The sequence below is a fragment of the Carya illinoinensis genome, chromosome 5, assembly GCF_018687715.1.
Source record: "Carya illinoinensis cultivar Pawnee chromosome 5, C.illinoinensisPawnee_v1, whole genome shotgun sequence".
In the NCBI taxonomy this organism is placed as follows: Eukaryota; Viridiplantae; Streptophyta; class Magnoliopsida; order Fagales; family Juglandaceae; genus Carya; species Carya illinoinensis.
In genome coordinates, this window is record NC_056756.1 from 46,203,428 (window position 1) to 46,226,919 (window position 23,492).

Here is a 23,492-nt window from a genome sequence, read left to right on the forward strand (position 1 = left end):
AAGCTATTTAATTTAATCATGATAACGTAATACCCACCCAATGTACTCATAAAGCAATTGAATTCTAGTAGAGGAAAAATGTATTTTAAAGAAGTTGTTTGGACGGTAAAGATTTGCTTAACAAATATTTGAGAAAATCTTGAGAAACTATGAGATCTTGTGATGTGATCCATTAAAAATATGTTTGTATGGATTTTCTTTTTGTATTTATTAGAGTTTGAAAAAAATGATGGAGCCCATTGAAAATAATCTATTTACTATTTAGGATGATTAAATATTATAATCTTTTAGGATCGTGCTGTTTGGATAATGAGATGAGATGAGATGATTTTATATATAAAAGTAAAATAAAATATTATTATAATATTATTTTTTAATATAATTATTATTTATAGATTTAAAAATATTGAATTGTTTATTATATTTGATGTAAGAATTAATAAAAATTGTAATAATGAGATGAAATAAAATGAAATGCTTTTATTATCTAAACGGAGCCTAAACTTAATGATTTATTTAATTAGATACGATCTTCTAAGATTTTTGCCATTATATTTACTCATTTGTAAATAATCAAAATTATTGATTCATTCTCCACTAATCATTCTTTAATTTTCTTTTATGAGTTATCTCAAAACATATGAATTTATTTAAAAAAAAATTGAAAATTGCATATTTTAATGAAATAAAATTATAATGAAAAAAATATGTTTTTATTTATTTTGTATTATATGAACATTTTTTTTTTTTACTTGTATTAATAAGTAAATAACCACAGCGTCGCAGACTCGAATGAAGCAAAACGGCAACTTTTTGAAACCCAGTTTCATTTCCCTGGCCCCTGGTATTCTTATCGGCGATTCAAAGCCCATAACAGTAGCGCAAAAACAGTAATAGATCTCTCATTCCGAAGTTTCCGTTAAAGAGAAACCTCCGAAGTTCGACAAGCACGCGTCTCGACCTCTTGCAGCAAACCCTGCTGGTGGAAGGAAAAAGATTTGGCGCATCGAACGGATTGGCTCTCTTTCCAGCTCGGTCAGGGTCAGATTCCATGTCTCAGACGCTTTTGGTTCTGAATCTTCTCAGCCTGCTTTCGTTGAGCTCCGGAGCTACGTCGTTCTCTCAAGGATCGCGCTCGATCCTTCGGGCCATCGACAACGAGAAAGGTGGTCCTCATGATTACGCCGTCGATTTGAACGCCACGAATTTCGATGCGGTCCTCAGGGACACCCCTGCTACCTATGCAGTCGTCGAGTTCTTCGCCCACTGGTCAGTACCAAAAGAAAAAAAAAGGGTGATCGAATTTCATGTAGTAAAAAACAACGTTTGAGATCTACAACCCGAATATAGTTTGGGTCTGTTGGCGTTAAGATACGAAGCTTGTGGAAATTTTGCTTGTGCTAAGTAATTTTTTACGTATTGCGCATACTTCTGTGTACTTGATCTTTGCCTATTTTTATGAATAAAACTTCTTGATTACCGGTCAATTCTTTTTTTTTTTTTTAACGTATTGCTACATACATGTTTGAATATTTGAAACCTACATGTTTAAATATTTGAAACCTCCGAAATGAAACAGGCAATAAAAATACGAAGTTGAATAATTTGAAATGCGTTTTTTTCAAGATATGGTTTACAAACTTTGCAACTCAACTGGATTGATTGGCATCTTAGTGATTACCTTTTTTCTTATCAAATATGACCTTGCCTTTTTTTTTTCCCGTCTTTCTGTGTGTTTATCGAGGATATTGAAATTGTGAGATTTTACATTTTTATGTCATGTTGAGCTTGATTTTAAAATTTGACATAATTTAATCGGTCTGTCAGGTGCCCTGCTTGCAGAAATTATAAGGTATGCTGTGCTAAAATCTGCGAAGATTAGTTCCTAAGGAGTATTATATTTATCAGTTGAAATTTATTTGAAAGTAAATTTTGCAGCCCCAATATGAAAAAGTTGCTAGGCTATTTAATGGACCTGACGCAGTGCATCCAGGAATCATATTGATGACAAGGGTAGATTGTGCATCGAAGGTATTTATTCCGTGCTCTCTTTATTAATTTCTTCACAGTGTTGATACTTTTAATGCCTGGATTTTGTTTCTTCCATTGTATTTCTGTGAAAAATATTATTTCTCTTGTTCTAAGAAATGACCTTGGGTGTTAGCTTTACTTGTGAATTTTGGCTCGTAATACCACAAGGAACGAGAAAACGGGTAAAGGTAGGGGCTAAGGTTGTAAATTAGTCCCTTTTTAAAGCCCAGAGGATACTATTGATGAAGATTGGCAAGGAAATACTTATAAATTAAGCCTGATATTCTTTACATTCAAACTCCTGCAGAAATAGTGCAACAAAATGATAGAAAGCATCCGTTGCTAACTAAGCCCCTGATATTTTCTTTTGTTCATATCCATGCATGATTAACAAATTTAGAGCACCCCTGATATTTTCTTTTGTTTTTGGATCCTTGCACGACTAACAAATTTAGAGCACCCCAGATATTTTCTTTTGTTATTGTATCCATGGATGATTAACAAATTTAGAGCCAATGTAGTGACATTTTCTACATTAGCTCTCCATCTCTGCACGTGTGGGCGTGTTTTTAAGGGAGAAATTAATTAATTCATTCAATGGAGACCCAATGTAGTGACCACACAACTAAAGATTTCTTCTGATAATTATTCCACGATTAACCTCAGTGATAGATTATGTCATGTGCTTGATTTTGGCATCCTTGTTCTTTATTTTAACCATGGCTTGGTGATTAGTCCTCCTCTTTTCACTTGTTTGGCAGCACAGATAAACACTAAACTTTGTGATAAGTTCTCTATTGGTCAATATCCTATGCTATTTTGGGGCGCTCCTTCTAAATTTGTATCGGGTGGTTGGGAACCTAAGCAAGAGAAAAGTGAAATACGTGTCATTGATGATGGTCGGACAGCCGACCGATTGCTTAATTGGATAAACAAGCAAACAGGCAGGTATGAATTATAATTACTTCTATTTATTGTTGAAGGCAATATATTTTACCATATGTTTTACTCAAAGCAGGTATCATGTTGGAATATGCTTGTTCAATGTTGGGACATGTGATTTATATATGTAAATTTGAATGGTTTTCATATCCTGTGTTTTTGGGAGATCTCATATATAGATATAAATGTATATATTCATAAATCCAATTCATGGTGAATTGGTCCTCAAATGAAGAGTTCAAAGTTCAAAAATATACTTATAAAAGAAAAGTTCAAAAATAAATAAAACTTAAAAGAGATGGAGATGTACAGATATTTTCAACGCACTTGATTATCCTTTCCTTTGCTTCTTGATATAATTTTAGATGCTTTACAAGAAGAGTAAAAAGCATCAATTCTGTACTTGTAAATAAATAAATATAATGTCCATGTATCAATTAGTTAGGGTACATTTGGTACATAGAATGGGCATACCTGTTCTTTTGTTTGGTGGCAACACATGATATATTGATTGGAATTAGGTTAAAATTTCTAAAATACCCCAGACTTATATTTTTTTTAGAAAAACACCAAATATAGATTTGTTAAAACCTAAAAAGAAAAAAAAATGGTGGCTGGCCACCATAAAAAGTCACGGTGGACTGCCCCATTTGGCCATGGGGGTGGCAAAGCAATCCCCAAAAATTACGTTTTGGGATGGTTCTAGGATGGTGCAACCACCCCCATGGCCAGTCGCTACATTAGTTCTCCATTGAATGGGTTAAAGCATCTGGGATTTGGTGATGAAGATGATTGCTCCATCACCACCCCCATGGCCTTTGGCACAACCACCCCGCCGTGGCCTTTGGTGATGGAGAGGATTGCTTGGTGCAATCAAAAGGGTTACTCCAATTTATTTGAAGAATATGCTTTTTTATTGTTTGAACCTACATGTTGCCAGTCAACCATTCAAGTGGGATTGGCTGAAGTTATTTATACCGCTTTTTGGAACTTCCCTTTCATAGTATGGGTATGATACCTTGTATTTTTGTGTTCAGTTGATGCTTTGCTCTCATCATGAGGATGGTGGTCTTGGCCAGTAAATGTGTTTTTTTAGCCAGAATAACCTTTCCACTTTTGGATATTCATCTTGGGAAAAATATTCATTGTAAATAAAGTGGGTCATGATTGCAAATTATGACATTATTTTCTAGAATTAACAGAATCAGTTGTTGCCTATTCCATCATTGTTGGTTTTGCAACCATGAAAAGCTCAATAAGTATTTATCTTAGGCCTTATTTGGTTACACAGATGAGATGAGAAACATGTGAATAGTATTGAAATAGTTTGAGTTAATATATTTTATGAGGTTTTGGGAAATGAGAGAAAAAGTTGAATAAAAATATTATAAAGTTAAAATATCGTTAAAATATAATTTTTTAATAATATTTTTGTTTTGGGATTTGAAAAAGTTGTATTATTTTTTATATTTTGTTTGGAAGTTTGGAAAAATTGTAATGATTAGGTAATGATTAGATGAAAAAGTTGAAAAGTTTGAAAATTTGAAATTGAAAAGTGTTTTTATTAGAGGAGAGATTCGGCTGGTCCGGATCGGCCATTTTTGGACCGGACCGGACTATACCGAATGAAAAATAAAAATAAAATATAATTTATGTATATTATTTATATAAATAATTTTATACTTATAAAAAAAATTTATATAAATAATTTTATAAATTAATTATAAAATTATTAACTAATACTAATATATATATACTAATACTAATAGTCTAATATTATAATATAGACTATAGTTATACTTATACTAATATAGTTATATTAAATCACTATAAGTAATACTAATATATAGCTATACTAATAGTCTACTATTAACACTAATAACTATAATTAATACTAATATATATCTATACAATATACTTATACAGTTGTACTAATACTATTAGTCTATTTTATAGTCTAAATTCTAATATAGGCTATATAACTATAACTAATACTTAATAAGAGTATTACTATTATTTAATATAGTATTATCAATTTATCACTAACATATAGTATTTTAGTAATACTACCAGTAGTCTAGTATAGTTATTAGTTAATATAGTTATAGTATTAGTACTAGTGTAAAAGTGTATTATTAGTTATGGTAAATAAGTTAATATATATTAAATTATTTAATATATCACAATATAATTATATAAGTATTAAAAAAAAATCCTCATTATGCATTAACTAATAACTATCATGATACATTGATATACTCTATATACTAATTTAGATTAGATGCTAACAACCAACAATTATATTAGATATAAAGTATATATATTACTATCATAGTACATTTTTTTGATACCATATACTAATTTACTATATACTAATAGACTAATAGCATTAGTGTATTACTAATATATATAATAGTATACTATATGTGTGTATATATATATAATATCACAATATAATTACATAAGTATTAAACAAAATGCCATTGGATGAAAAAAAAAAAAAAAGGAGTTGAGAAGGTGGACTGAATGGACTGACTGGACCGGACCAGTCCTTAGGGAGTTCGGTCCGGTCCAGGGTGGGAAAACCCTGGACCAAATAGGTCCGGTCCGGTCCGGTCCACAAAACCTCCTGGGACCAGACCGAAATCCCTCCTAGTTTGTATTTGAATTGTGTTTGGATGTTGAAATAAGATGGGTTGAGATCATCTGTGAAACCTAATGGGGCCTTAGGGTGGAGATCTAGTACATGCGAGTTTATACCAATTACCAGAGAAGCCATTTAAAAAAAAAAAGAAAGTAAAACAGTGAAGTAGGAATAATAATGTGAAAGGAACCAGATCATAAATCTAGATCTAAAACTATTGAAGGAGCCAATAAAACTCGAGAAGTAGCTTGCGTTGGCATATAGCGTGGTGATCTAGCCTTTAAAACAAAGCCCAGAGAAATACTGTCTTGAGCTTTCCAGTGGACATCTCTTGGCCTTTAAAATCCCATGTCATGCATTTACAATTTCTCAGTTTATTATGCTACAATGATTGGTTTCTTCTTTCTGAGCTTTTATGCTAAAATACTTACTACTGCAAAATGAAGCAATATATAAAAATCGATTCACCTTCTATGTATAACAGGACTGTACATGTAATTTGGAGGAGCACACTAATACGTGTCAGGATTAAGTTAAACATACTCTGTACATATACTTGTGATAACTATGATAGTTCTGCCTTGCTATTATCTCAAGCAATTAAATATTAATTCTTGTGACCAAGTTTGTCTACGTGCTAGTATATATGAGAAGTTGCTTGATTATTGTATCAAACCCAGGGAGATGATAATAGGCACATAAAATTTTGTTTCATAACTTACAATGTGTTTAACTTCAATTTTGTGCTTGTTACTACATTCTAATGTGCTTTTAAGGTTGCAGCTCTTTTGGCTTGGATGATGAGAAATTTGAAAATGAGCATCTTTCATCAAATGTGTCAGACCCTGCACAGGTCCTTGATAGAACATTAGATATCAGTTCTCTAGATCTATTACAAATTAAAGCTTTTCTTTAAACACAAGATATTGACTCTTACAACACTGACTTTTGTAAGATTGCACGAGCTGTGTATGATGTTGAGGAGGCAATGTCAACAGCCTTTGACATCATCTTAGAACACAAGGTATAATTTTATGTTTTTTTTTTCTGATGAGTTTTCAAATACAAAAAGGAGTGCAATAATAGGACTTCTTAGGAAGTCACCCATCGTTGTACTCCTCTCACCTAAGCATACTTAACTGTAGAGTTCAAATTTAAATTTTTGTTTTCTGGTCTGGCTTTATTAATTTGGGCCGGCCAATTATTGCTAATGAACTCTACCCATATATCTTATTCATGTGTTGCAGATGATCAAATCAGAAACCCGGGCTTCACTAATACAATTTCTTCAACTTTTGGTGGCTCATCATCCTTCTATGAGGCATGGTCTAAACTTTCTAATATTCTACTTTTCTATGCCAAAAATGATACTTCCCCAGTTATCTCAAACTAGATATATATATATATATATAAATTTATGGCAGGTGCCGGAAGGGAAGTGCAGAGGTACTTGTAAACTTTGATGAAATGTTCCCATCAGACTTGTTGTCAAATAGCGAGCAGGAAGATAATGGCGGGAAGGGCACGCGGGGGAATTTTCAGATATGTGGAAAAGATGTTCCTCGGGGATATTGGGTAGATACTCGGGCTCTGTTTTACCTTTTTAACTTTGCTATCATGCTATTCTCTGCATAGATATAAAAGCACAAGCATAAGGCACCCTAAATTAGCTTTTTATACCTAAGTTTAAGCTAAAGCTCATGAAAGCACCCTACATCAAGCTCCATAAAGAAGTAGGGAGAACTTTTAGGTTTTACAATTTCTCGCTAAATGTGAAGAGTAACTGTAGCAGAGTTAAATCTTCATTTTATATTCAATATACTTCCTGAATTTTATATTCAGCCCCCCCTCTCTCTCTCTCTCTCTCTCTCTCTCTCTCTCTCTCTCTCTCTCACTGATTTTCTCCTTCATTGCTGCCAATGCACCCAACTCCTCTGCTGCCAGTTGCTAACACCCATAAATGTTTGCAATATGACTGTTGGAAGAATACGATTGTTGAAAAAATATGGTCGTTGGAAAAATATGACCGTTGGAATAAAGAAAGATCCAACCAAGCATAAAGAACAGAGAATAATATTTAAACGTAGTACTAATCATAAAAAAAATATTTAAATGTAGTAGAAAAAGTTTTGGAGACTGAGATGTTTGTTGTTTTTGAAAAGTGGGTAGCTAAAGTAGAAATAATGCGTGTTTGGCTATAATCTAGGAAGCAGGATGGTAGTGCCATAATGCATAAGCATCATCTTTTGTACACGTGGCAGTTAAGAAATAAGTGTTACCTAGATTTGGTGGTGGCTCATAAATCTTGCTTTTAAGGCTATTTTGAAGTTAATTAGGTTTAGGCCCAAGGGATATGCTTAGGGACCATAAAATTCATGATGGAAGTATAAGCATCATCTTTTCTCCTGTTGTTATATTGTATTAGTGGAAGCAATTTCCTAACTTTGTTGATGATCTTTATGCACCCCTTTGCAGATGTTCTGCCGTGGCAGCAAGAATGATACAAGGGGCTTCAGGTGGTGGTTTGTCTTTTTAATACTCCATATTTTGAATAATAGTTCAGTTTGTTGGTCATCATATCATAAAGCTAGTGTTAAACTTTTGGATGTTTGTACCCGACTGCCTTCAAATAAGTTATATGTTTTAAAGTACGTTCTTGTTTACCGATAAAAAAATAAATGTTTTAAAGTACATCCTTAAAATTACAAGAAGCAGTTATACTTGCTACATGCACAATGATGATGTTCCAAGAGGAGTACTTAATTGCAATTATAATTGCCTCTTGGTGTTCATTTGTCTTCTTTTGACAAGTAGCTTTCTTCTCGTTCTACAGTTGTGGGTTGTGGGTTCTGCTGCATTCACTATCTGTGAGAATTGAGGATGGAGAAAGCCAGTTTGCGTTCACAGCTATATGTGAATTTGTACACAACTTCTTCATCTGTGAGGAATGTCGCCAACATTTTTATGAAATGTGTTCAAGGTTTGTGCTGCTGAAAATAGTGCATATTTCAAATTCTTTTCTGCTTCTTTCAGTGAAGTTGAGCTAAAACTGAGTAATTTTGATTTTCAGCGTTGCTAGTCCTTTCAAAAAAACGCATGAATTTGCCCTTTGGTTGTGGAGTGCACACAATAAAGTCAACGAAAGATTAGTAAAAGATGAAGCACTTCTAGGAACTGGGGATCCTAAATTCCCGAAGATGATATGGCCTCCAAAGCAGCTTTGCCCTTCGTGTCATCTCTCTAATAACCATGGAAATAATGGATTTGATTGGGACCGGGAAGAGGTGTTCAGATTTTTGGCTAAATATTATGGGAAAATGCTTGTATCTCTGCACGAGGAAAAGAATAATCATGGGAATGATAGGCCTGATGGGGCTCTTGAAGATTTGGTGGTCTCAACGAATGCGGTTGTGGTGCCTCTGGGGGCTGCATTGGCGATTGCTGTTGCTAGCTGTGCATTTGGGGCACTTGCTTGCTACTGGCGTTCGCAGCAAAAGAGTCGGAAGTATTTTCACCAACTACACTCTTTAAAGAACATATGATAAGTAGGAGAATAATGGGTTCTTTAAAAAAGGTGTAAAGGAGAACAATTAGAACAAAGAGAGAAAAAAAGAAGAGAGAGAAAGAGTTGGTTGTTGGGAGGTTTTCAATTTTCTTATTTTTGTTTATTTGTCACAACATTTCAGGCCAAGGAGAAACTGGAACTAAAAATGTTTTGGGGACAACCCGAAAGACAATAAAGTGCGCAGTTGGTGGGTGAAATCAGGGTCTGAGTGTGGGAATCCAGATCAAAGCCTTGTACCAAATGCCCTGCTTGAGGTCCTCTTTCGTGTCCTCTTTGAAGTTTTATTTTTTGACATTTAGAACAGACTGTACAGATTTTTACCCTGATCTTAATTTTGGGAGAGAATCATCCTAGGTCTGTGCATTTTCCCCCCCCACCCAAAGAGGAATATTTATTTTTGTTAATTGTACTGATCTGGAAAAGAAAGTTGAAAAAAGTAATGTTTTGAGAGAATGTATCATTGTTATCCAATGCCTTTTTCATGTACTTGAGCATTATTCCCACGGAAATGGGGAAGTTGTTCAGGATCTTGGATGCTCTATTACTTATCTTTCTAAATTCCTTTGCAATTAATAAGTTTTAAGCATCTTGAAGAAACAATGATTGCCTCAAATTTTCTTGGCTCACTACTTTTCCTATCAAACACGGATAATAGATTATGATCCTTATGCACAGCTACAACTTTTAACCGAGGGTATAAATTGTTAAAATATTTAGTTTAGGATGTCAATTGATAGTCATGACGGAGTGGGATGTATGTCGGGATAAGTTTGGATAGTAAGATGAATTTTTTTGTTGTAGAAGAAAGTTTAAAATATTAATTTTTAATAATATTATTATTTGGGGATTTGAAAAAGGTGAATAGAGATTTGAAAAAATTAAATTTTTTATTATATTTTATCTAAAATTTTGAAAAAAATTATAATAATTAGATGATGTGAAAATTTTCTATTTCATCTCACTTGTCAAACCTGTTATCGTCTTTGTATACAAAGAGTCGTTGCTACTTACAATCCAATGCCTACTTGTTATAAGACCTAATATAGCTACAAAAATGTCAAATATTAATACATTGGGTAAGTTAATAAGTGAGCTTACAAATAGACTTTTTCTATTGTTAACACAATAAGGAAAACAATTTTGCTATAGGTACTCGGCGTTGGGGACCATTGGAGGAATCGGCTGACGTGTTGATTAAAAAAAAAAAAAATACAATACAAATCAAACCTAGCCGAAAAAGAAAAAGTTTCTTTACAGAAAGTGCCGTCACTCGAGGGTGGGTTATCAAATTCCCAACAAGACTTGCATTGAGAGGAGGAGGCTAAGGATAGAGAAGGCTTATGGGTTCAGTTTTGCAGAGGAAGAACCATTGGGGCTTTTATTTGAGCTTTGAAAAAGAACGCTTGGAGGAATTTTTTATTTTAAATCGAAGTAAAAGCTTTAATTTCTCTTGTCACCATAAGAACTGGGTAATGCTCATCGGGATACCACATTCAAACTCAAAGTTATCTTGTAAACTTTTTCAATTGCCCTCTTGAGTGCATTCACATGGTTTGCGAGAATACGATTTTGGATCAATCGATTTAGTTAGTGGGTGCTCTGGCCATGGTATTGAAATATTCTACAGTATTGAAAGAGCAACAATTATTACTCAATTGAAAGACCCTCTGAATGCTCCTCAATCAAGCTGATCAACGTGTACATTTCTCTAACCAAGAAAACTTGCCGGAGCTCCACAACAGGGGTTTGAATCCCAATATCGTGCTGGGTAATAAGAAGCAGAAAAAGAAGAAGAAGAACGAGAAGGTTAGGATCCAGGACAAGCTGAAGGACCTGTTTGTTTCCTTGCCTCTGCTTGAAGATAGAGTTTCGGACAAGAGATTCCAAAACGAAGAACAAGAAGAAGAACAAGAGATTTCAACTTAACCAAATTTGAAACGCACCGTTTCATTATTGTACACGTGGAAGGGATGGTACGCAGGGGTTCCCCAACCGCGGGTGCAAGTAGACTTTTTGTAAAGAAAATGCTGAGTATAAAGATGGTGGTTAGTTTCCTATTTTTATTTTTTATGTTTTATTAATCCCCCCCCCCACAAAGCAAGCTTAATATCATTATATTACAAAGATGATACATGAGGAAGGGACGAGGTTCCCCAATAAACACCACAAAGCAATAAATAACAGTGTATAGTGGTGAAAAAAGTGGGTTTATTTAGGACCAATTTCTTGGTCCCTACCTATGTCCTACAAGAGGATGTCGTCTTATAAAAAGACGGATAAAAAGTGTTCGCATAAAAGCAAACAATGGAACCACTGCCTGAGGAGGTGGGACCTTAGCTAGAAGCAGTGGAGATGGCTGGTGCACTGTCATTTGTTGTCTTGAGATAATTTTTAGAGAGGTTCTCGATCCCTCTTACAAGATTACGATTTAAGGAAAGCGGTAACATAGAGTAGCAGTCGGAATCTAAGCCAAGTCACTAGCGAGGGGACAACACCTTCGGTGGTGGCGCGTGCAATACACGCACCACCGTAAGAGAAGAGTAGATGAGCTGATCCAAAGGATCAAGGGCCGATAAAGCTGAAGAGGCCGCACATGGTCACAGAAGCCACTCCTGGATGTAGTTGCAAGTTGAAAATGCACACGGTAGTGGCCGCGCGTGCATCTAATGAGCCAAGTGGAAACTCAGTTTTCTACTGCGAGCATGAAGATTGGCGACGGTAGAGGCGGCGCGTGCAGGAAGGAGGATGCCGAGAAGCAGCAGATCAGCGAGAGTCGGTGCTACGGAGAGAAAACAAAATGATAAACAATGGAAATGAAACAAACGGAAGAACATATGAACAGAAGAGCCACTAGGGCTGGCTAGGGGAGGAGGTGGTAGGAGCTAAAGCTCTAAACCCCCTCCGCCCAGTGATGGATGGAATATCCTAGAAATGGTTGAGGTTCGGCAACTGTACAGAGAGAAAAGGAAAACGAAAGAGAGATGTCTTAGGTGTGGCTATTAACCATAATGGAATTGCTAGTGACAAATAATTGTTTTTTTTATTAATTTTACTTAATAGTTAAGTAAATATTTTGTAATAAATTTCTAATTTTTATTTATTTTTTTAAATATTTTATTAAATTAAAAAAACATATTTGAAAAAAAAAAGGTAAAAAAGCATTTGCTTTCTCGGTAGACGTTTCGGTGGACACCCTTTGTGGGAGTAGCACTGTGCATTATTGCTATTTTTTCGAGCTTTGTACAAGTACTCTATGGAAGGACACTAGGGCATTTGGACAATTGAAGTAGAGGTGATAAAATGTGATATGAATCATGAATTTAACACGAACACAATATGAAATTAGTGGGTTTGGATTTGATGTTAATGAGTTTAGGTCAAAACAGGTTAACTAATTAAGACACGATTTATAAAGGGGGTCAACTTGCTTAATCCAAAATCACCCTGTTTTGACCAGTTTAAAATTTATTTCAAAATAAAATTATTATTATTATTAAGTTGTAATATTGATATTTTTTAGCATGCTTGTATTTTTATTATTTTTATTATTGGAATTATAATTTTAGACCTATGTTTATAATTGTTATTGTATGGTTTGTAATATTGATTTTATTATATGTTAAAATTTGAAAAATATTTATATATTTTTTAAGATATTGTTGTTATTAATAAATATAGTTTTTTAACTTTTATGTGAAATTATGTTAATTAGGTCAAATGAGTTATATGTTTTAGTTCAACCCATTTACATGAAACAAATAGATTTAATTAAGTTGTGTCAAGTTAATATATTTTTAATTAATTATTAAACAAGTCAAAACGGGTAATGTGACACGACCCGTTATCTAAATTGGTTGGATTAGAGCTTAAAAGTTTGACACGTTTAATTTAACAGATTGGGTTTGAGTTAACCTATGTAGACGAATGTTCATAACTTGACATGACACGAACATGACTCTAAAACACGAGTTGCCACCCCTAATTTGAAGTACTTCAAAATTTTATGAATAGTAGTGAAATGATTTTACTTAAAGGTGTAACCGGTCCGGTTCGGTCTGGTTTTGAACAAAATTTAGGACCAAACTGGCATGCACCGATTTTGCATTTTTCAAAACCGATTACGCACCGATTACACTCTTAAACTGGTACTCTGGTTATACAGGTTTCCGGTCTGGTTCGGTTCGATTTTTCGGTTTTAATGTACTATATTATATATTATATAATATAATATATTATAGTATATAATACTATAGTAATAATATATTGTAGTATATTATAATATATTATAATATATATTATAATATATTATAATATATATTATAATATATTATAATATATAATGATATAATATTAGTATAACTATTAATACAATAAACAAAATGATATAAGATTTTAAAATTTAATATTATAATAATTAGTAATTTATCATATAATACAAAACTATTTTATATATAGTTATATATTATATATAAATATTATATACAATAGAAAAAATTAAAAAATATATATATAAACCTGTTTGGTCCGGTCCTATTTTAGAAAAAGAAAAATTGGAACCGGACAGATTTTGACCGGTTTTAAGAAAAATAAAACCGGTACCGGACCAATCCCACCGGTTTGGTTTACCGGTTTTTTTTTTACACCCCTAATTATACTGAAAATGTTTTATTTGATTTTGAAAAATTAGAGAAAAAGTTGAATAAAAATATTATAAAATGAAAAAACCGTTTAAATATTATTTTTTAATATTATTTCCGCTTTATGTTTGTAAAAATTGTACTAATTTTTGTATTTAAATAATGATTAGGTAATAATTAGATTAAAAAGTTGAACATTTGAAATTGAAAAATATTTTATATTTGAGTGATTGTTTGAGAATGAAATTATGAAAAATTTTGAGAATTATCATTGTCTAAGCATGCGTAAGATCAAGTTGCTGATTCAAATTTCTTTAGGAATGTAGTGTCCATGAGCAAAGAAAATTCCTAAATGTAGTGTCCATGAGCAAAGAAAATTCCTAAAGAAATAATGCAACTGAAATAATTTCTTTCAAGGAAAAACGATAGTGAAGCATCTCTAATCTAGGCTCGTATTTTCTTGCAATGGTGTCTTTGATCCACGTTTTTTATGTGGATTGTGGGATTACATCAACAATCATCTCACTTAACCCGATGAAAGGATTGAATTCAAATTGCCATTTTTTTTTTTCCGAGATCAAACTTGAAACAAGAACAATAAAAAAGATTGGCAGATACTGCTACTCGCAAGCCTACTCCAAGTTTTTTTGTTGTTGTGAAGCTTTTTCTTCAATTTGCGGGCTATACATGAATACGAATGATATGAGGCTGAGGCTGAGGCTGCAGTGTTGAAAGCTCGATTACTTCATCCGATGAAGTGGAAGGCTATGGTAAACCAAGCAAAACAAGGAAATACATATGGTGAACTTCAATGAGCATTGTGTCGATATATGTGGTTCATGGTGGCAATAAAAAACTTCTAACAAAGGAAAAAACATCAATCTGTGTACGCTTAAGGGGTGGCTGACTGGGGGTGGTCCAGCCACAAAGTTTGGGGCGCAAGACCAACCAATTTGGCATCTTGCGGGATGATTGAAAACTCGGCCAGTCTCTCCCTCCTACATGGTGGCCAAAGAACCATCATGCACGGGGTGGACCTCCAGCCACCCCGTGCAGGATGGCAAAGAACCATCCTAGCCACTCTTCTTTAGATTTTCTTTCTTTTTTCTCAATTCTTTTATTTTTGAGTGATTTTCTATTTGAATAGATTTGATGGGAAATGATTCTGTCTCATTAAAAATATAAAAGAATCAACAGATGGTATAGGAACTAACTTGATGAAGTCGGCGGCGCTGAAGAGAAGTACTTACTGCTCTCACCATAATGTAGATGGGAAGAACAAGCCCAGCAGTTCGAAAAAGTAACAACTGTAAAGAAGGAACATAATTATATCATTTTTCTGCACGAAAACGATTAAATTATATCATATGCCAAACACCTACCATAGACAGTGAGAAAGAGTACTCATTGTTTCCACTTATAATGATGGGAAGAGTATGCCGTAAAATCAGAAGAACCATAAACTGCACCACAGTAAGCTAATTAATGAGCTTGGAAAAGGCCTCTCTCAAGATTACAGCAATAATTAGTGCTTCTGCCGTTCTGCGGATGATTTATTACATACTTATTTTCGGTTTTAGAGGCTTTTTTGAAAGTGAAAATCGAGAGAGAGAGAGAGAGAGAGAGAGAGAGAGAGAGAGAGAGAGAGAGAGAGTTGTTTACAGTCAAAGCAACAAAACGGCAACATATCAAACTTCTTGCAGTAGGAGATGAATGCTCATCGTAGTCTGGATTGATGAAGTTACGGTTTGACGAAACCATTGCTATAATGTGGGGATTATGCAAGTCTCTTCTCGGTATCTCCCAATTTCCCCTGGTAAAGCCACCATGGGAGCACATTGGTGAAGTTTTGAAAGATAAAAACATGATGCATTCCAGATCAGAGGCATTTTAAAAATAGGGTGGTTTATTCAAGTATTACCTGAAGTTCATTGGAACACGTCCAAATTGAAATAGTGGGGGAGGAGCAGTGTAGTCAGGCTTAAATTGCTGAAATTCAAAAATTCAATCTTAATAAATAGCTAAATACTTAATGGATGGCACAAAGCATGCACGCATGGGTGATATCAAGATTTGAGAGAACAATTCAACAAGCCAAACTAAAAGTGATGTAAAAGATCATAAATCACCTGGTGGCATATCTCACAGATAGTATCCCCCTTCTCATTACACCACCTCTGTATACATCTGCGGTGGGCATACTGCAAAAATCAGGAAACAAATATGACCAAGGTTCTCTTTAAACATGGGGATTTAGAAGAATGTCAGAAGGATATTTTGCGCTAAACCAATTATACCAGTTGCAGATGATATTATCTGTAAAACATCTGTAGCACCAATTTCAGAAGAAAAGTTACCAAAAAGACCAGATTGAAAATCAGAGCATCATGGCCGAGTCACCAATATAAGGTCTTTCAGTGCCGTGCCAAATTATGCACCATGAGTGAAAGATTTATGCACAAATTTACAGCAAACAAGTTATCTCAAGGCAGAACACCCAGTTTATACCTTTCAGTAATCCCCAATCAAAACACCCAAATTAGACCTTTCTGTTTGATGATCTACATCCAGGTAATGCATGTGTATAGAATAAACATCAACATCTTGCTCAGGCAAATCCAAGAATAGTGTTCCTTGAATACTTAAATGAATCCAGAAATTCAGATTAAGCCATCAACTCAAGATGGGAGTTTCAAAATGTAAATGGTGAATAATATCTTGACATATGTCAAACACTTCTAATGAACCTGACAGACATTGTAAAACTCGCTCTACTCTTTCTTTCGGTCATGGGAGGTTCAGGGGTGGGGGTTTGACTTTGACAAGCATCAAGATCATGATGGTCCTCATCTTTCTTCACAAACCAGTAAGCTGGAACTCAGACACAATAATCAATAAAGAAACTGAACGCCAAGTTTTTCCAATGACACTCAGATTACAAATCATCCAAAAATGAAACATGATTAGGATTATAGGATTGTACAAACAAATAAAAGGTCGGAATTAGAGTAGAGCCCAACTGACCTTCAAGCTGCCACAGCAAGAGCAGGGCGTCTCCATATTTGAATCTTCATCCTCATCCTGACATATCCTGCACTCCACCAATTTGCTTGAAGATGACATATTTCTATTATCCACCTTCTGGGCAGCGTTATCATCGGTTTTCTTGTCGTCAATTGCGGAAGATGTGGCTTGCATGGACCGTTTACTGCTCTGAATTGTAGCCTCTAAAGTGGACTCGGTAAGCAATCGATCCACCAGCAATACAAAGTGATCTCCCATCCTCAAATTCTAATCAAGCACCAAACAACTTCAAAAAATTCCAAGAAATTAAACTTAAATCCAAGCCTTCAAAGACTCCTTGAACAAGCTCTTCTCTTTTAGCATAACTTCTGAAAATCAGGACGGGTCATAGTTAGAAACAAAGCGAGCTATCAGCCCAAAAAATCCTTTTTCTTTTCATTGAGAACCTCTCATCATCCTGCAAACAGAACAGGAAATAGTAGACCCCGAACCTTTGGTCACCCTGCAATCAGAACAGGGACAGCTAGACCCCGCAAACAGTTTGTAGCGAAGGAGATGGCAGTAAACACAAACTGAGATAATAAAAAAGGAGAAAGAGAATAAGAATTAACCAAACCAGAAACCAACAGAAAAACAAGTTTCAATGAAACAGCATAAAGAACATATAAAGCTCAACAGAATTGGCGAAGAGAAAAAAAAAAATAATCCAATAAACGTGCGAAGTTATTAAAGAAAGGAGTTTAAAATTTAAGGAGGGAATAAAGGGGAAAGCCTAATAAAGTGAGGTGTTAAAGTATTATTTATGAACGCCAAACAATCTCTGAAGAACAAGCCCAATAAAGAAAGCACCTCCAAAAACATTCCAAGGCATAAAAGGAGAGGAGAAAGTACCCAGGAATTAGGGGAAAGAAAAAGAAAGAAAAAATGAGAAAGACACTGCAGGATAATGGACATAAAAGCGACCAACCTTTATCAACAAAGAGCTTAAAGGCAGAGATATCGGCGCAAGGCAAGGAATTTATAAAACAAAAAAAGATGCAGAGGAAACGAGCAAGAAGAGAGTTATGTGATGGGCAGGAATCGTATTTTCCTGAAGCAAAGAAAACTCTCTCTCTCTCTCTCTCTCTCTCTCTCTCTCTCTCTCTCTCTCTCTCTCTCCGTGTTGTTTGTAGGAGGAAATCTCTGTTTTGGAATGAAGCAACAAATTTAGCGTTATCCTTGTCGATCGGAACCCGATTTATAAGCCGAAATACTACATTCGCGGATAAGTATAGTTAGCGATAGAGATTCGAAGCTCCAACGGCAAGTCCGCGAGTGACACGATCATCTTTTCACTTCACCGTTATTGCCGTTTAGACCGCTAGGTTCCACGTTGTTTCTGTCTCTCAGAAACTTACTTAGGAGTTGGGCCGGATAACTGCATCTCTCTCTCTCTCTCTCTCTCTCTCTCTCTCTCTCTCTCTATATATATACATATATTTGTTTTCTATTTTCCTTTTTCTTTTCATAAGCTATTTATTTTATCTAATTATCTTTGAATTTTATTTCATATTTGCACAATTTTTTCCAATTTAATTAAAACTTATATATAAACATTTTACTTATTGGAAGGTTCATTATAGTTATATTTACACGCAAAAAGTTAAAATATATATTATCTTTATTTATAAGTATGTATAAATATAATTATAGCTATACATGGAAAAAGTGAAAATATAGATTTTTTTTTTTATTTACTTATCACGTGATAATTAAGCTTCCACATTGTTAACAACTTAACACGTTTAATTATGAATTAATATATGGGTTTGCAAACTTGTTTTTTCAAACTCTTTTATAAGCGTTGCAAACTGGTTTTCCTTGCTATACAAATCTATGAAATATTGAGTATGCCCTTTTTCAATCCGAACTTATTCATTATCATTAGAAGTGTAATGGGTCCAGTTTAGTTTGGTTTTAAACCTTTTTTAGAACCGAATCAGTATATACCGATTTTAAAAATTTAAAAACCAATACCACACTGATTCATCATCGAAACCAAAACTTTCAATTTTTCTAGTTTCGATCTAGTTTGGTTTTCTTGGTATTTTTACTAATAAATAAAATCATACTTCAACAAAATTTTAGCAAGTGATTGACTCATATCCCCCATTTTACATTATATTAATGTTATATTAAAAAGCATAAGATTAATTTATGTTGTATTATAATCAAATGTTACACTAAGATTTATAAGATTAATTTGATGTTATAAGATTAATTGACATGAATAATAAGATTTTAAAATTTCATGTAATATTAATTAATAATTTAGCATATAATATATAATATAGAAAAGTATATAAAAAGTATTGTATATATAATATAAAAATATTAAAAATAATACATATGTACCAGTCGGATTCAATTCAAACCAATGGTTTAAAAACCAAAACTAGAACTGGCCCAATTTTCAACTGGTTTTACTAAATAAGAACGGGTATTAGACCGAACCAATTCACAACTTTCCCTTTTTCTTGTTTTTGTTAAACGACCCTAATCATCATGTAAGATGACTAGTTTTGCTAACTGATGAAGAGCTACTGTATTTGCCTCTATATATGTATGTAAGTAAACTCATGAACCCTCCAATTTGGCATCCCTTTTAATCTCACTTTGGTATCATCTATATATCATTTAATTTGCCCATACCATGACGATCAGTTCTCTTCTTCATTAATTGTAAATGGTCTTTATAACTGCTTGAGAATCTTCTTCAAAGACCATCTTAATTTGTAATTAAAATCGAGCGCTGTACAAAATTCCATTGCCTTCCATATTAATGCACTTGCTTCAGCTAGGTTAGTATATAAATTTATGCTTCAACTTGTTGATATATATGTGTGTGTGTGTGTGTGTGTGTGTGTGTGTGTGTGATTATAAATAAGAGAGAATATAGATTAATTGCATCATGAAATTAATACGAGTGTATATATGATCATGTATATATGTGGATTCGATCGTCAGATACATAATAATTGCTGTTTTTCATAAACAATCGGTATATATGCACTTTTAAATTGATCATGCGGTGCATGTGTAGCCCTATCACTACAACAAATTTCGGTTTTTGCCACAAGGCAATTTGGTGGCCATATCTGGGGGTTATGTGAGAAAAACAGCTTTTCCCACCAATTCCGTTCGTGACTCGTTGGTGGCATATAATTCATGAGCACTAACCTTTTCGCATGAATTCATTAGGTGGTGGCAAAAAATCACTTTTTGTCACGACATCACGGGGTGGAGAAACCTGTTTCCCTTCGTGGCAAATTGGCTTGCTACCTAGTCCTTGGTGGTGAGAGGAACATTACTTGTCACCACAGCCGCAGTCCGAAAAACCTCTAAAGCCATGAATTTCACCGTCACTCGTCTACTCGTATAAAAGTTTTAGCCACCCACTTCATCGTGAGTATAAGTTGTTTCGGATTAGGCGATATAGTGATAAATAATATTTACTTACCAGCGTCCTTGCCAAAAGAAGGAATTCTTCTTAAAACCTTCCATTGCAAATAAGTAGTTGTCATGCAATCTATCATTGCTAATAAGTGTTCCCCTCCATTCAAGATGCTGGGTAAAGTTCTATAATCCATGAACTTGTGCCGTGACAAAAGTATAGTGCATCAGTGCATTTGTGGTGGCTTATCTTGTTATTTCCATGAGTAACATTAGTGGGAAAAACATGGTAGTTACGTGGGAATTAAGAAATTTCCACCAATTGATGCCGTGAGAGTGTGGTGGCATATAATTCATGAACAATAACAGTTTATCACGTACACTGCATTTGGTGGGTAAAAGTTATGTTTTTACCACGAAGAATATGATCGGAAATACAAATTGGAATCCATTTGTTACTCCATTTAGCACCAATCATTTATGGTGACAATAGGCTATATGGTCATAATTTTCCATGGTGGCTATTAGTGAATTCGGAAGGTTTCACTCGTGGATACAATTTTAATAGCCATCAGTCCAATAATTACGGTTGTTGCAGAAAATGGAATTTTGCCATGACATCCTTCGTGCTGTCTATCTTAATTGGGAGTCCATATAGCTCCTCTAATTTTTTCCCCACCATTCCATTTCCTGGGCAGTAGATTTTGTACCACGAATCTAACCATGCAAATTAAATATATATTGGCACAACAAGTGTTTCCTTTATACACTGCCACCTTACCTCACATTTTTGTTTCTTCACAATGATCATTGCAAAATAGAATAGAATTCACAGTCATTCTTACAAAGAATTATCATTTGACACTGGGTAAATCAGTGTAAAATCCATTCCAACAGCTACCCTACAAATATCTGCTCAATCTCAAACCCAATCACTATAAACCCCACCAATGTGGACAACCCTAATTATAATTAATAACCTGTTAAGCAAAAATCATATCCATACCATAAACAAGCAATAGTCTGCCAACATCCGTAGAAATAGCATTTAATAACCAAATCTGCCAACATATATATTAAACTGCTAATTACATTCCATGTAACGTACAACAAGAGGAAAGACAGAATTCATGTTACATATAGCAGGTGATAACACAACTCTCTCCAGCAGCATCTATTGTGAACATGAAGAATGTCCATCTAGACAGCTTGTGTAGTGTGGGTATGATGATGTTGCTGACATCTTTCTCCACAACAATCTGAAATCCTGATGAACACAAAAACAGGTTGCTAAATGTTACCTTAACATTTAGCAAAAAGTTAAGTGTAAAACTAAGAGAATACTTCTTAATGAAATTCATGGCATGGGGCTTATCATTGTACTATACTAATCGTTGAGAATACCCTTGGGTTTATTCTTAAATAATTATACTCAAGCCCTTATAGCATATCCAGATTTATTAAGATGATTAGCTGTATGAATGCAATTCGTGCGTGTATGGAAAATTAAATATTGGAGACTCAATTGGCACATACAAAAGACCATCATTCAATGAGCATGTACACCTACCATTAGAACTAAGCTATTGTGTTCCTGCATGCATATTCTACAAGTTGTCATAGCTATAGCAGGTCTGCCATTCACATGCTTGCAATACATTAATTCATGCTTAAATATATCCGTTATTTAAGAACAGCCCAATTGCTATTCGGAATTGTTGTAGTGTTGCAAGAAAACAACCGACCCATATTTATACTGGAAACATCATCTTCCATAGCAATGGTAGGTTACAGATCATACATATGAGAGTATGGTTAGATACACATCATCACATGACCCACAATCTGTTGTAACAATTTACCCCTTCAACCAATATACATATGTCAAATATCCCCTCCTCTAATTTATGAGAGAGACCCATTTAAATGCACAATCCAATATTTAACTTAAAAAATTCATATGCTCAAAACTACGAAAACAAAATCATTTAAAGCTACATTATGTTCGCACTATCCATCAAGTGTTGGTCAATCAGCAATACCAGATATACATGCCACTTTATTATGGACGTACATAGATGATTACGGTAGTCCATTTTAAGTGGGTTTCCTTATATATCCGACATAGTTAGATAAGAGAGGGTTTCCTTATCTTATCTAACTACTTAGGTGTGAATATTTAACTATAGCATCTAAACTAACCACATAAGCTGAATTCAAACCTCAAACAGATTACTACATGCTTTCGATGGATATTAGTGAGAAAGTTTCCACTAAGTGTGGAAATATAGAGTCCTGATATGATACCCAAATTTAATCCCAGCTAATTACCTCCCGTTCTGAAAATGTATATCATCAGATGAGCAAACCCTGCATCTACTTTCCACGATGGTGCCCTTATGACTGAAAGCTGGACAGTACTCTTCTAACCTGCAATTTTGAAAACACTTAAATCAGCCTTCTGATTTGGAGTTTTCCTGTCAATTTAATCAAATCTGACCCAAGCATAAGATCATATCTTTACTATATGAGAGAGAGAGAGAGAACTTACCCTCTCATAACAACAACATAGCTACAACTCAAAAAGTAATACCCTCCAGCTTTACATTTCCTGCACTATTAATAGATATGCACCCTAACTATAATACTAAAGTACCAAAATACATATAATTAACTATAGTCTTTGGCCATTGGATTGTTACAAATGTTATAAACAACCCACAAAAAATCCACCAGTCCCACAAAATATTTCCAATGGCCAAAAATCCTGGAATATCAAGTGAGATGCCTAAGCATCTCGCTGAGTCTCTCCATGAGACTCACTACCATAAAGTTGCTGATCAGTGCTCCTATAGCTCATTAAGACCTTCTCATGCTCAGAAAAATTCCTCCTCAACTCCGCAATATCGCCCATCATTGCATCGAGTTTGCTCTTATACATTTCCGCTTCACTTTTGTTCCGTTTATTCTCCTCCGATAGCCGGATAAATGCCCTACTGTTCTTCATTGAAGGAGAGGGGTCTGGAATCACCATGTGCCCTAAGCCTACTGCATAGCCAGGTCTGTTTCCCAAAACTTCTTTGAAGACCGTGTCAGCAGCTTCTTCTACATCGTCTTCAGTATCCTTTTCAGCTAACCTTTCAATCATCAGATTCTGAAAATGTTATCAAAGGAAAATCAGGGGGTTGTTAAAGTTACTTTGATTCCAGTTAAAAGA

At 34.3% G+C, this 23,492-nt stretch overlaps 2 protein-coding genes across 10 annotated transcripts; one reads left to right on the plus strand and one right to left on the minus strand.

Moving 5' to 3' along the window:
* The first annotated feature begins 789 nt into the window (after positions 1-789).
* On the plus strand, positions 790-9,653 carry LOC122310594 (sulfhydryl oxidase 2-like). Of its 2 annotated transcripts, XM_043124596.1 has the most exons (12): positions 790-1,269; positions 1,828-1,852; positions 1,939-2,031; positions 2,798-2,979; positions 6,401-6,470; positions 6,573-6,641; positions 6,865-6,938; positions 7,042-7,192; positions 8,093-8,133; positions 8,451-8,597; positions 8,688-9,122; positions 9,304-9,653. In XM_043124596.1, exons 1-12 carry the CDS (start codon positions 1,052-1,054, stop codon positions 9,323-9,325), a joined length of 1,527 nt encoding a protein of 508 aa, XP_042980530.1. In that variant the 5' UTR covers positions 790-1,051; the 3' UTR covers positions 9,326-9,653. The 2 variants fall into 2 exon arrangements, with proteins under 2 accessions (XP_042980530.1, XP_042980529.1); XM_043124595.1 differs by having other exon boundaries at positions 8,688-9,653.
* A 4,595-nt stretch (positions 9,654-14,248) lies between these two features.
* Positions 14,249-18,216, minus strand: LOC122311776. Of its 8 annotated transcripts, none has more exons than XM_043126443.1 (9): positions 17,811-18,206; positions 17,335-17,415; positions 16,844-17,211; positions 15,949-16,020; positions 15,741-15,808; positions 15,482-15,632; positions 15,202-15,282; positions 15,034-15,126; positions 14,249-14,584 (listed from the first exon to the last, which is right to left on the minus strand). In XM_043126443.1, the coding sequence occupies exons 3-9, from the start codon at positions 17,099-17,101 to the stop codon at positions 14,501-14,503; spliced, it is 807 nt and encodes a 268-aa protein (XP_042982377.1). In that variant the 5' UTR covers positions 17,102-17,211; positions 17,335-17,415; positions 17,811-18,206; the 3' UTR covers positions 14,249-14,500. The 8 variants fall into 8 exon arrangements, with proteins under 8 accessions (XP_042982377.1, XP_042982379.1, XP_042982382.1 ...); XM_043126445.1 differs by having other exon boundaries at positions 17,735-18,206; XM_043126448.1 differs by having other exon boundaries at positions 14,249-14,539; positions 17,335-18,209.
* Positions 18,217-23,492: the final 5,276 nt, after the last annotated feature.

Excerpts from the sequence above, each read along its gene's own strand:
- LOC122310594 (XM_043124595.1), top strand. The coding sequence starts at position 1,052 with ATGTCTCAGACGCTTTTGGTTCTGAATCTTCTCAGCCTGCTTTCGTTG. Across the intron at positions 2,980-6,400 it reads ATAAACAAGCAAACAGGCAG|CTCTTTTGGCTTGGATGATG; the intron begins GTATGAATTATA and ends TTAAGGTTGCAG. Across the intron at positions 8,598-8,687 it reads TTTTATGAAATGTGTTCAAG|CGTTGCTAGTCCTTTCAAAA; the intron begins GTTTGTGCTGCT and ends TTTGATTTTCAG.
- LOC122311776 (XM_043126447.1), bottom strand. The coding sequence starts at position 17,101 with ATGGGAGATCACTTTGTATTGCTGGTGGATCGATTGCTTACCGAGTCC. Across the intron at positions 15,809-15,948 it reads TCTGTGAGATATGCCACCAG|CAATTTAAGCCTGACTACAC; the intron begins GTGATTTATGAT and ends TTTGAATTTCAG. Across the intron at positions 15,283-15,481 it reads GCCGTTTTGTTGCTTTGACT|TTTATGGTTCTTCTGATTTT; the intron begins GTAAACAACTCT and ends ACTGTGGTGCAG.